The sequence below is a fragment of the Lemur catta genome, chromosome X, assembly GCF_020740605.2.
Source record: "Lemur catta isolate mLemCat1 chromosome X, mLemCat1.pri, whole genome shotgun sequence".
Taxonomy (NCBI): domain Eukaryota; kingdom Metazoa; phylum Chordata; class Mammalia; order Primates; family Lemuridae; genus Lemur; species Lemur catta.
In genome coordinates, this window is record NC_059155.1 from 60,416,991 (window position 1) to 60,431,079 (window position 14,089).

The following is a 14,089-nucleotide window of genomic DNA, read 5'->3' on the forward strand; positions in this document are numbered from 1 at the left end:
TCCACAGATGCACTAGGAAGACATTAAACCAGTGATACCTACTTCTTATAGGAAAAGTCATCACTGTGCTGAGAACTATTGGTAGTGTGGTTTAGTTTTTCCTCAGTTTCTGGATAAATGTGTCATGTGATACAGACTAAAAGGCTTAACTTTTTCCGCATCAAAGTATGGATAAAGAAAACTTTCAGAATGTATTTGTACTTTTTTAAGCAATATGTATTGGCCTCTGGAAATGTATAGTTTATTATATAAAACATGCTAATTTCAGTTTGAGGGGAAAAAAAGAAACAGTGACTCATATTTTCTATTCTGATAACTCTTGTGTAGTCTTTTTGGTCTTATCCTCATTGTAGCCAGGGAATAATAGGGGAATTTGATGGTTGTTTCCCTTTTGGCAAAGGGGTTTATAATATTTTTATGCTTATATTTTGCCCTGCCTGTGTAGAGAAATGTAGGCAATATTTCTTCTAGATAGAAAAATAGTCTGTAGCATAAAAGAAACCTGAAGATGGCATGAGACCAGGTAGATAATGATAAGCTGAAAGCTGTAGGGGAAGTGAATTCATCTCGACCTATGTGTGAATTAACAGGAAGGATTGATGTTACTGTTGCAACAGTACTGGACCATTTGAAACAAATGGGCAAGGTGAAGAAGCTGGATAGATGGGTACCGTATGAATTAAATGAACATCAGAAATGAAATCATCTCAAAGCTTGCCTTTCTTTGCTGTCACGCCATAAAGGTGAGGCATTTCTACACCGTATTGTTGTATGTGATGAGAAATGGAGTCATTTGACAATCGCGAGTGTTCGGCACAATGGCTGGATAAACATGAAGGGTGGAAACAGTACAGAACTGAATATTCATCCAAAAAAAGTTAATGGTGTCTGTTTGGTGGTCCAGGCCTGGTGTTATCCACTATATCTTCATGAAACCTGGTCAGTCGATGACAGTGGATGTCTACTGCCACCAACTGTGTAAAATGATGAGGATGCTTGTGATGAAGCGGCTGAGATTGGTTAATAGAGACAGGCCAATCGCCTTGCGGGACCCCATGTCACAAAAAAACAACGCTGCTCAAACTACAGAAGCCGGACTTGGAAACTCTCTGTCATCCACTGTATTGACCAGACCATGCACCAACTGACTACCACTTCTTCCAGGCTTTGGACCACTGCTTGCAAGGAAAAATATTCAATTCTCAACAAACTGTGTTTCTAGGATTGTGGGGCAAGATTGAGACAGCAGAGAGAATAAAAAGAGTGAAGAATACGTTAAAAAGTGTGAGAAGGATGAAAAAGTGGAAAGATCCACTGAGATTTTGGAGGTGGTGCTCAGCTGTTGGAGAAGAGGGGACTTTATTATGAGAAGAAACAAGGAGAGAAGTGGAGGTCGATGATTTAATAACATCTAGGAACTAAGTGAAAAGGTTATCCAAAGTGGCACTGGTATAGCTGCTGAAGTCACTGAGGAGTGCGGCCATTCAAATAAAGCTTGGTGATACTAAATATAACTAAAGACATCACAGAAACATATTAGGTAACAATCGCATTTGGACAATATGCAAATAGGGTGCTATAAGAAATCATCCAGGTGATTAACTCAAAATGGTTGCATTTATAGTCATAAATTTATTTATTTCAAACTATTAAGGGGATACAAATGTTTTTGTTATATGGATACTTTTTATAATGCTTAAGTCAGGGCTTTTAGTGTGCCAATCACCCAAACAGTGCTCACAATAGGTAAAGTTTTACCCCTCCCCCCTTCCCTCTTCTTGATTTCCAATGACCTTTACATCTCTTTGAGTCCCTGTGTGCCCATGAGTTAGCTCCGAATTATTAGAGAGTACACATAGTGTTTGTTTTTCCATTACTGAAATCAACCTAAGTGCCCAACAAATCATGAGTGGGTGAAGAAAACATGGCATATTTATACATATATATATGATATATATATATATCATAGAGTACTACACAGCCATAAAGAGGAATAAGGTAACGTCTTTTTCAGCAATGTGGATGGAATTGGAGACCATTATCCTAAGGGAAGTATCTCAGGAATGGAAAATAACTTGAAAAAATATTATATGGGTCAAAAGGTCAGTCCAGAGTCACCCGGAATTGCCCACGGAACTCTGCGCTCACACCCACCCTTCCTGGGCCGGACCATAACGGCCCCCAGGCCCACTTCCGGTCCCGGGCCCACCCGCCGCCATTTTTCCACCACCCGGCCAGGAGTCTGCCCTCCGCCGGCCACCGCCCTCACCCACGCTGGGTTTACCCCGAGGGCCCCGCGGGCGCCAACGCCGCCACTGCCCGCTCCGCAGCCTGCGCTCCCCAGGCGTCTTCGCGTTTTTCCTGCTCGCCGCGCCTGCGCTACCCATCATGGCCGCCATCTCTCAGGTGCGCCACAACTACCACCCCGACTGTGAGGCCGCCGTCAACAGCCACATCAGCCTGGAGCTCCGCGCCTCCTACGCGCACCTCTCCGTGGCCTTCTACTTCGACCGCGACGACGTGGCCCTGAAGCACTTCTCCCGCTACTTCCTGCGCCGGTCGCACCAGGAGAGGGAGCACGCGGAGGAGCTGATGGGCCTGCAGAACCGGCGCGGTGGCCGCATCTGCCTTGGCGACATCAGGAAGCCCCACGAGGATGACTGGGAGGGCGGCCTGCAGGCCATGACGTGCGCCTTCCACCTGGAGAAGATCATCAGCCAGAGCCTCCTGGAGCTGCACGAGCTGGCCACCGACAGGGGCGACGTGCAGCTCTGCCGCTTCCTGGAGAGCCACTGCCTGCCGGAGCCCGTCAAGACCATGGAGGAGCTGGGTGGCTACCTCACCAACCTGCGCAACATGGGGGCCCCGGACGCCGGCCTGGCGGAGTACCTCTTTGACAAGCTCACCCTGGGCGGTGGCGGCAGCGGCGATGGCAAGGAGAACTGAGCTGGGACTGTCCCCACAGCCACGGGTCCCTTCCCCAGCTCAGGCCACAAAGTAGTCGGGCGAGCATATTTCCCCTTCAGAAGTTGACTTAAGTTTTTTCCTTTCAGTTTTACCGTTGTGTCCAATAAAGTTATCTGGTTCTTCGAGCAATAAAGTTGTCTAGTTGATTTGTGTGTGCAGACCTCTCACGTTTGAGGCATAAGGGCAAATCCCTGCGTGCGGGTTTAAAACAGGTATCCAGGGGGGCTCTCCACCCACGCATACATAACCCATGCACTGCAGCTCAAGATCTCCACGGATGGAGGGGAAAGGTACTGCATTGGCCCCTGGTAAACAAGAAATTAGTCTCCCCTGTACAAACTTGTGGACATGTGGGTTGGGGTAAAGTGAGGAGTGGTGGGGTGAGCGGTCTGGGGCCCGTATATGTGGGTGTGTGTGCATGGTACAGTGTCAAACATGGTCTAGAATTGCTTATAGTGACTGCCTCTGCAGAACAAATGACAGGACTCGTATTGGGTAGGGATTAAAATAAAGGGGTCTTCAACTTTACATCAAACTTGTGTTTTAAAATTTGCAAATATTATTGTTCATTGATTCTAGGTAGCAAGAGGGGGGCTCTGGAAGATGGCATGGCAGAATCCCTCTTTGACAAGCTCACCCTGGGTGGCTGCGACAGGAAGAACTGATCTGGGACTGTCCCCCCAGCTATGTGTACCTTCCCACCTCAGGCCACCAGCCAGGTGTGCACATTGCCCTTTCAGAACGTTCACTGAAGTTTGTTCCTTTCAGTTTTACCATTCCTTCCAATAAAGTTATCTGGTTCTTAAAGCAGTAAAGTCGTCCAGTTGATTTTTATGTGCAAAACTCTCACCGTTGAGGAATTAGGGCAAATCCCTGCACAGGATTAAAGTGGGTACCCGGGGGTCTCTCCACCCACCCAAACATACCCCATCCCCATGCAGCTCAGCAACTCCATGGATGGAGGGCAATAGGTACTCCACAGGCCTCTGGAAAACACATAGTCTTCCCCTTAAAAACTCTGCAAGCATGTCCGGTGGAGTGGGGTGGAGTGATGTGGGGTGGGCTGTCTGGGGCCCTGATGTCTGTGCATCCAAGTGCATGGGACAGTACAAAACATGGTCTGGAATTCATCATAGTGGTTACCTCTGGGGAAGAAGTGAAGGGAATGGGATTGATTAGGGAGGGCTTAAAATAAAGGGGTGTTCAAGTTTACATGAACACTTTTGATTTTTAGATATGGAAATGTTAACTTTTATTGATTCTAGGCAGCAAGATGGGGTCTCTGTGTGATGGGATGGCAGAGTCCTTCTTTGACATGTTCACCCTGCGCGACAGTGATGTTGGGACTGAGCCTTAGGCTGGCTTCCCTACAGAACAGGGGGAGGGGGGTGATTTTCTGCATACTGTCCTTATGAAACCTCCACTCATGTTTTTTTTTTTTTCCTTCAGTTGTATCATTTATTCCAATAAAGTAACACAGTTAAAAAAAAATACCTGGGCCGGGCGTGGTCACTCACGCCTGTAATCCTAGCACTCTGGGAGGCCAAGGCAGGTGGATCACTCGAGGTCAGGAGTTAGACACCAGCCTGAGCGAGACCCCGTCTCTACTAAAAATAGAAACAAAAATTATCTGGACAACTAAAAATATATATAGAAAAAATTAGCCGAGCATGGTGGCACATGCCTGTAGTCCCAGCTACTCGGGAGGCTGAGGCAGGAGGATCGCTTAAGCCCAGGAGTTTGAGGTTGCTGTGAGCTAGGCTGATGCCACGGCACTCACTCTAGCCCGGGCAACAAAGTGAGACTCTGTCTCAAAAAAAAAAAAAAAAAATCCTGAATAAGAATGCCGAAAAATACAAGGTCAAGGCTGAAGGTGAAATTTGTGATACTGAATATAAAGTAGACTAGATCCCTCTGAATGTTAAGCCAGTGACTGTGGCTGCTTTGAAGAATGTAGGGGGAGAGTTGAAGGTGGAGACCCTTGCATCCATTGTGGCTGGTCTAGGTGGAAAAACTAGTGTGGCTTGAAGTGCCTTGGTGGCTGAGGAAACTAGGAGAGGAAGACAAGTACCAAATCTTTTTTTTTTTTTTTTTTTTTTTTGAGACAGAGTGTCGCTTTGTTGCCCAGGCTAGAATGAGTGCCGTGGCGTCAGCCTAGCTCACAGCAACCTCAGACTCCTGGGTTTTAAGCGATCCTACTGCCTCAGCCTCCCGAGTAGCTGGGACTACAGGCATGCGCCACTATGCCCGGCTAATTTTTTCCATATAGATTTTTAGTTGGCCATATAATTTCTTTCTGTTTTTAGTAGAGACGGGGTCTTGCTGTTGCTCAGGCTGGTCTCGAACTCCTGACCTCAAGCAATCCACCTGCCTCGGCCTCCCACAGTGCTAGGATTACAGGCGTGAGCCACCGCGCCCGGCCACAAGTACCAAATCTTTTTGGACAAGTCAACGAGATTTGGTCATGGACAAGAGGTGAGGAATGGGAGTTTGAAAAAATAATTCAGGTTCTGGGGTTTGGATGTGAGCACCTGGGTTGATGGTGGTACTATTATCAACCTGGGGATGTCTGAGGTAGGGCCCCTGGGGTGGAGGGGTGGGGAATGCAGGTCTTATGAAATCTGGGATTCCTATTAGAGATGCATGCCCAAATGGCATGCAGATAGCTGGAGAAATGAATGCCTCCCCCAACAGGAGCTAATGGGATGATGTCAGGTTTTGAAGATACATATGGAAGACATCATCCTATAGTTGATATTGAAGTCATTTGACTGTGTAAGCTCACCTGAAGGGGGGAGGAGAGACTATGGCACAGCCAGCCAGCTAATGGATAGAGGATGGTTGAGGTATTTTAACACCCAGAAGGGTGCTGGTCCCATTTTGACCATTATCTTGTTCCAGACTGTGGCCTTCAGTATCTGCTCCGAGTGCATGACAAAATCAGCCTATTTCTGATTTCAATGTGGACTTTGGCTCTACCTTTCAGGATGTGGGGAGTTAACCTTTGACCTTATCTTCATTGCTGTGTGTAGAAAGAATTTCCTGGTACATGCTTAAAGCTCTGACTCGGGTGGGGTACAGGCAATATATGTAACATGTCAGAAAAATTAAATGATTTCTAGTGCCTCTTTTTTTACTAAAATGAAAGAATAAATGTTTATGGCTTGCCAAGGGCCTTGTGAGAAATCTGAAAGGTAGTTTTAATTGCAAAAGCTATGACGAGTCATTATTTTATTTCCATTTTTATTTAGGATTCAATTTTGGGAATGCTAAAATTAAAAGTTGCCTGGATGTGTGATCACTTAACATAGAATCATGAGCCCAGGAACATTATTGGTTGTAGCTTAGCTATCTATTAATTCAGTGGGAGGACAATGTTTAAGTAAATATAGTAAAGTCTTTAAGACTTTAGAAATGCAGAACTTGTTTGTTCTTTAAGAGAATAATAAATGGCATGATGACGTTAAGACAAAGGGATATTCAGGTGAGAGAGAATCTCTGCTATTTGGGCAGAATACGTATAAGGTGATGTGGTAGACTGCACGTGGCCTCCTAAGATATTCAGGTCCTAATCCCTAGAAATCTATGAATGTTACTTTATATTTTGCAAGTGGGACTTTACAAGTGTGGTTAAGCTAAGGATATTGAGATGAGGAGATTACTATGAATAATCTGGGTTGGCCCAAAATATATTCAAAGTGCCCTTATAATAGGGATGAAGAGGGAAATTTGACTACAAAAGCAAAAGGCAATGTGACAACCGAAGCAAAATTCTACACTGTTGGCATTGAAGATTCAGGAAGCAGTTACGAGCCACAAATACATAGCTCTATAAACTAGAAAAGGCAAGGAAACAGATTTTACCCTGGAGCTTCCAAAATTAATGCAGCCCTGTTGACACCCTGATTTTAGCTCAGTGAAATTGATTGCAGATTTCTGACTTGTAAGAAAATAAATGTTCGTTGGTTTAAGCCACCAATTTCATGGTAATTTATTACAGCCACCATAGGAAACTAATACAGAAGAATAATAATCGTTTACAATCTAATTTTAAGAGCAGACCAATATGCCAACAAAATTTAGTCCTTTTCACAAAGAACAAACTAAATTCTGGGTTTGCTTCAATATAGCATTCGATTCTAAAGGACCCACCAGCTCTTTTTGAAAATCTTATGAACAAACCCATCAAATGTAAACCAGATTTTTTTTGAACCAGATATGGAAAAAAAATTAAACAAGTTTATGTTCACATTCAGATTTTCTTTTTTATGAATCTTCTGTAGCTTTCTATATTCATTCAGATTTTGTCTTTCAACATCCTCTCTTACATTCTGGAACAACAAGTTATTTTACTCCAAGACAGAAATATTCTTGTTTTGGCTCTTAATCAAAATAAACACACAATAATTCATGTGTCATTATCTTGAGACTCCTAGTAGACTTTCATTCATGTATATTAATTATGACTTTTAAACAAAATCACTTTTATTCCATATGCAAAGCTGCGGTGAATAACTGTGAATTTTTTTTTTTATTTTAGCAGCCTAGCAGATCTCAGGAATATACCTAACCCAGCTTTATCAAGCCGCACACTTCCACTTATACAACTTCTCAATGTGGCAGACATGAACATGTTCCTTGACAGACCCAAAATTATACCCCTTTTATAGCATGTACAAATAAGAAGCAAAATTATATAAAGTGAAATTATGCTTCATTGTGAATATTTTAATCTTCTATCCTATAAAATATCTAGGCATCCATTGAATGTCCATTAAATAACTCAATATAATATCTGTCCAATGTCTTGCATTATCTAAAAATCTTGGAAATTATCTTCAAGCTGACATAATACAAAACATTATGATTGAAGAAATACAAGTTTTGAGAACAACGATTCAGTTGCTTAAATATAAGTTTATATTTTTCATAATCTTAAACATTAAATAGATGTAATGCTAGTTCATGTGATCAATAAAAATTTGTAAGTTTTAAAACAACAAACCTAAGTAGCATAAAAATGTATACTTGCGTTGTACCTAATACTGATAAATAATGGAAAACATAGTTATTTTCATTCACCCTGAACTATTAAACTAGTCTTGTTCACCAAAGATTTACATAAGTTATGTAAATCTGAATTCTTAAAATGGTTGTGAGTTGGTTTCTGGGAGAATATATATTGTTTAAATCTAGCGTATTTAAAATATTATACTTCAATTTCCTCATTCTCAAGGAATTTTAGGAATATTTAATTTATATAACCCAAAGAAACTTTATAATCTATCAGTAGCATCCAAAGACAGGAAAGCTTTACATACTCACACAATCAGAGGTGAAGGTATTTCAGAATTACAGACACACAGAAATATAGACACAGAGAATATAGCTTCCATTCTACAATTTCACCCATGGGTCAAGTATAGGCAGAAATAGTAAACTTCCCTGATTCAGATGTCAAAAAACTGTTTTCCTCCAAGGGGATAAAAATTTCTTAATTGAGATGAGTTAAAACTAGACAAGTACACAAACAAATAAAAAGACTGACAAACAAGATTTTCTGTTGTTTCTCACACAATAGAGACCAGGTTTCTATAAAACATTAACCCATTTTCAGAGATCTCCAGATGGTCATATCCTAAAACCAAATTCCCAACCATTTTATCAACAATAAGAATAACTTATCTAATGTAAATGAACAAAAACAAAACAAAGATAAAATTAGTAGAGAGAAAAATCAAAATAGAAATTAAATATTGAAATTAAAATGAGAAAAACAGAGAATCAACAAAGTCCTATTTTGCTTTGGATTCACCTAGAAGAAACAAGAAAAGATATTCTTAGAGTCTGAGCATAAGGTGCACATCTCTGTCACAGTTTATCTGGCTCTGATAGGTGAATGCACTGGGCATATCGATGTGAACTCCAAAATAGTTAAAATATATTGTGAGAGTAAAATGACATTCATACATCTACGAAATGGAAATGTGTTGAAAGAATTTAACTCATGAGGAAATTGGCAGATAAATATAAGTAGTTAAAAAGCAGATCTAAAGAACAGACAGAAATATTGATCATGTATATTTAAATAAATGGAGGCAAATGGGTTTTATTATAACCTAAGAGGAGAAACAGATGGACTTCTACAGGGCAAGGCATTCAGCATGTCTATCAGTGATATATAACTTACAGAGGGTTGTAAATGAGCTCAGAAGCAACACAAGGCTAGAATCAGAGAAACTGAAAGGGTATCCTAAAGACAGAGCAATGGTTCCATTGACATGGTTTTTTTTGTTTTATTTTGTTTTGTTTTGCTAAAATGTTAAAGTCAAGTAGAAAGTTAGAGTTTCTTAAAAAACAAAAAACAAACAAACAAACAAAAAAAAACCAGTCCAGTCATTGGGGTGACAAGGTTCCTCTCATGGGCATTTCTAGGCTGAGGCCTGACCAGAGCCCAGTGGACACCAATGGCATCACAAAGTCTACGTTGTCACAAAGGCAGCTCTCTGAGCAATGCGGGGCTGGAGCACAGGGATACAAGGGGCAGGGATAAGCACTGGTATCCTGAGAGGCCCAGGCCAGCAGGAAGTCAAGCTGTGCTAATTGGGGAAAAGCCCAGCAGACATGATGTCTGGGAACGAACACAGTCCAGACTCCCGTAGGCGTAGGAGGCAGGCCGTCTCCCGCTCCGCGAGGGCAGAGCTGCAGTGCCCGGTTAGCCGCGTGGGCCGCCTCCTGCGAGAGGGTCGCTATGCCCAGAGCCTGAGCTCGGTCACTCCCGGTTTCCTCACGGGCATCCTGGAGTACCTGATCTCGAATATCCTGGAGCTGGTGGTGAAGGAAGCCGACAACAACCGCAGGGTGCGCGTCAGCCCTGAACACGTGGAGACTCCAGTGAGCCAGAACCAGCAGCTCAGCCGCCTCTCTGGGGACGACACCCACTCTCAGGTTGATGAGATGCCCCAACCCAGGAAGAAGTAGAGGTTCCTGGGTCTCAGAGCCGGGCAGGACCTCATCAACAGCCCCATCCAGCCCCCAAAACTGCCATAGAGATGGAGCCCAGGCTGCCACCATCAGCCCATTATATTAAAGTGTTTAAATCTGTGACAGTGCTCCTGACTCCTCTCAGTTTCTGTCGCCTTGGGTAGGAGGCGTCTGTGAGACATCCAAGGGGAGCTATCCCATAGAGAGTTGGGGGGTGGAAGGCATGGTCAGTGGGGGGCGTTTGAATCAGTGATTTCAGAGGAGCAGTTTCCAATGGTGAGGGGTGTGGGCAGTGGCCCTGGTGGGAGCAGCTGGCTGAGGGAGACGGGGAGAGACGTCCTCATTGACTCTGAGCGGGGAAGGCCCTGGGAGGCCAGGGAGTTGGCTGGGGCCTCCTAGGCCTGTTGAATTCCCAGCAGGAAGCTAGGAACTATGCTGGGGCTGAAGACCCTGACTGAGGTGCCGGTGGCTTTATTCACGGCAGGGAAGGTCTAAGGTCAGAGGACAGTGATGGCAACAGGGATGGGGCAGAGGGGACACACTGGCTGGCATGAGCTTAATGCGGCAGGGGCTCTTACATGGGGATTTAGGAGTCATGGGAAACCATAACAAAAAATACAAAAAAAAGGAGTGATGGTCAGGTTGATATATTAATCGTTTTTTATTTATTTATACTCTCACTGATTCCAAAAGAAGACTAGAGATAAGGAGTAGTAGCCAGTGCTGTGAATACATCTTTCTGTCCTATGTTGTGGACATTGGTAAATTAAATCATAATAATATGTAAAACCTGTGATCTGGCCTAACAGAGGCAAATCAAGAAACTTTTAATGGTTTTTAATTATTAATCAGCGGCATTACTTATAAGTGTATTTTATTCAAAACACAATTATCAAGCCTATTTTCAGATTAAACACCTATTCATTTGAATGATTACACATCTGATAGAGCAACAAACAATTATCAGTAGCCAAATATTAATATATGCTTTGAGAGGGATACAAATAACCTGTGTAATTCTGCCCTGAGTGATGGACTAAAAAGCACATATGATACTCCAATGCTCTTCATGATCTGTATTATTTTACAACAGGTGTCACATCAAGTGTTGCAGCAATCTGTGCCCCTGCCTGTGAGTGCCCACATTTGAGGTTTTCACCATTCATAGGATTCTCGAGGGCCACACTGTGCAGTCCGCTGCCCTTTCAGAGGGGGCGGGTCAGAGGCTGCTCAGCCGACGACAGTGATGGAATCCAGGGGTCTGGTTCCAGATCTCAGTTCACCTCTTTTTGGCCATGTGATCTCGGACCTTCATTTGCTCCCTCTGAGCAGGTTTCCTCAAGTGAAACATGGGGATAATAAGAGTCCCTCTATGTTTGGCTTCCCCAAAGATTAAGTCCCTTGTGCCTGCACACTGCTGCCTCACACTGTGCATGGCACAGGGGAGCCCTTACCAAACAGCTGCCTCTGTCTCCTTCCCTAGCACCAGGCGCGCACCATGCTTCCCCAGGGTGCAGCCGGGCCTGGTTCTCAGGTGACTGCTGGGTGCTCAGGCCCTGGCTGTGAAAATCGCAGCCTGCGGGACCCCGTGCAGAGACAGGAGAGGGCTGGGCAGAGGAAGAAGACGGGGGAAGTGGGATGGGCAAAACTCTCCTTACTCTGCTTTCCTTTCTGCTCTGTACTGTCCACAACCTCATATGAAACAAGATGTTTCTTTTTCGGAACCAACTTATACAGCTGGTTCCATCACAACCTGTTGCTTCCACTGCAAGAGAACAGCAAAACCCTGCAGGTACAAAAATCTGATGAGAATACGAAAATGAAATACCATGGTAATGAGATTTATGTGGAGCTATAACTAGATTTAGTATGCACCTGGCACAAGACAGACTTTGCAATCTTCCTCTGCTAATTACCCTCTCTCTGATTTGCTTTTGGGTAGGTGTTCCAAAACTTCTGAAGATACAAGACCAGATAAATTGAAAAGTATGATCAAAATATGGGAAATATCAGATAAACAAATGTCTGGGTTCAATGAACATAATAAACAAAACTACAAACCAGATTTGTTACTTTAAATAACTTGCAGCCTATATTTTCCATGACAAGAAATTATAAATAAATCTTGGTGCTCACTCTGGATTCTCTCTAATATGGTCAGTCAGAACCCATTAATATTTTTCAAAATTTATAGTTATTTACATTTCCAGCTCTGACATTTTACAGGGAAAAAATGGAATGAGGGTTTTCCTTACCTCTGATTGCACCAAATAATTTCCCCTTAGAAATATAAGTTCAATATCATCACTGTGCCTGTTCAACTATGAGATTCTCATCACATGATCCCCATCATCAATAGTATGTGCTATTAAGCAGCTACAATAACAGCTCCAAGAAGATGTTGTAGTCGTTCAGTACTCGCTTTATAAGATGAACACCTTGATTTTTAATGGATCTGTTTGGGGCCCCCTTCCACCAGACATTCCTCTCTACTTCCTCTCCATCTCCAAAGTTTAGAACACAGATAGCAGCTGAATGTCATAATTACATATTGCTGCTAATAGAGACCTCAGGCTAGTGAAGAAACTATGTTGGGTTATTTCCAAAGCTAGAATATAATCCCAAAAGACATGTGGTCTAGTAGCTCAAGCCTTTAATATTTGTATGAGGGGTGGAAAATGTTTAAAAGATAAAAAGGAAACCTACCCAATTAGTAGCTATGTGACCTGAACAAGTTATTCCTTTAAGCCTCAGTTTCTTCACCCGTAGAACGGGATAATAGAAACCTACCTTATAGGCCGTCCGAGCGTTCAAGAAGATGATGTGTATAAAATGTCCAGTTTAGTTCCTGGCATAGAAATAGTAAATAAGTAGCAGTGATTATTACTAATTTTTATATATGATACTCAATTCTCTGCTCAAAGTGACAGATTAATCTATCCCATAGTACAAAGACCACCCTAAATACCAATGCTATGGCCTCTTTTATTTACTTTTTTTAGAGACAGAATTTTGCTCTGTTGCCCAGGCTGGAGTGCAGTGGCACAATCATAGTTCACTGCAGCCTCAAATTCCTGGGCTTAAGTGATCCCCTTGCCTCAGCCTCCTGAGTAGCTGGGACTACACAGAGCAGCTGGCTGTGCACCACCACACCCAGATAATTTTTCAAATTTTTTTTTAGAGACAGGATCTCACTATGTTGCCCAGGCTGGTCTCAAGCTCGTGGACTCACACAAACCTTCTGCCTCGGCCTCCCAAAGTACTGGGAATACAGGTGTGAACCACTGCTCCCAGCCTGACTCTATTTTTAGTGCTTAAATTTAGTCAATAAGTCTCACAATCATATTTATTTGCAAGCACCACAGGTCACTGATGATATTTGAAATGCCTGTGCTTGGAATCCAAATTAGGAAAAGTGGAGTTAGGTAACTCCATAAATGGGAGTTGCAAACTCAGTTGCCCCAAGAAGTCTTGGAATTTACATAAATCTATAAATCTGGCTGAACATAAGACTTTGAGAATTAATGCTGCTTGTTTTAAAATAAAATATTTTATTTACTTTAGTCACATAGTATTTTAAAGTACTCTATGTGTGCTCTATGTACCTAAAAATGGCCGAAAATCATCAATGTTCTATCCCTGGAATAGATCTTCTCTAAGGTACATTATTATTCCAATATTCTGTGATTCTAAGATTAATTTGGACATGTTATAAGGAATATTATATGATTTACTAAAGACTACGTATTTGCAGTGAATTGCACTAAAAATGAATATATGCAAAGTTCAATATATTTTAATATTGAATAAGTCAAAAGTAGAAAAAGTATGTCCCAGATACAGCACTGATTTCAGGACAATCCCAAAAAACAGAAACCTCTCAAATGACACATTTCCTTTTCCATTATTAAAAATTTAATCACAGGTGAAAACTCAGGAAATACAGATGTATGAAGCTTTTTAAAAAAACAGGGCTGGGCGCGATGGCTCACGCCTGTAATCCCAGCCCTCTGGGAGGCCGAGGCAGGTGGATCGCTCGAGGTCAGGAGTTCGAGACCAGCCTGAGAAAGAGCGAGACCCCGTCTCTACTAAAAAAAAGCAAAATAGAAAGAAATTATCTGGCCAAGTAAAAATATAT

General features: G+C 42.6%; 2 protein-coding genes across 2 annotated transcripts in view; both read left to right on the forward strand.

The window, feature by feature from the left end:
• TMEM47 (transmembrane protein 47) overlaps nt 1–14,089 on the forward strand; it is a 120,457-nt gene that overhangs the window by 85,824 nt on the left and 20,544 nt on the right. The gene's annotated exons all lie outside the window — the stretch shown is intronic.
• On the forward strand, nt 2,254–2,946 carry LOC123628264 (ferritin heavy chain-like). The gene has a single exon (XM_045537884.1). It carries the CDS (start codon nt 2,389–2,391, stop codon nt 2,944–2,946), a length of 558 nt encoding a protein of 185 aa, XP_045393840.1. The 5' UTR covers nt 2,254–2,388.

Bases quoted from the DNA above. Each gene is read 5' to 3' on its own strand.
- LOC123628264 (XM_045537884.1), top strand. From the start codon at position 2,389: ATGGCCGCCATCTCTCAGGTGCGCCACAACTACCACCCCGACTGTGAG.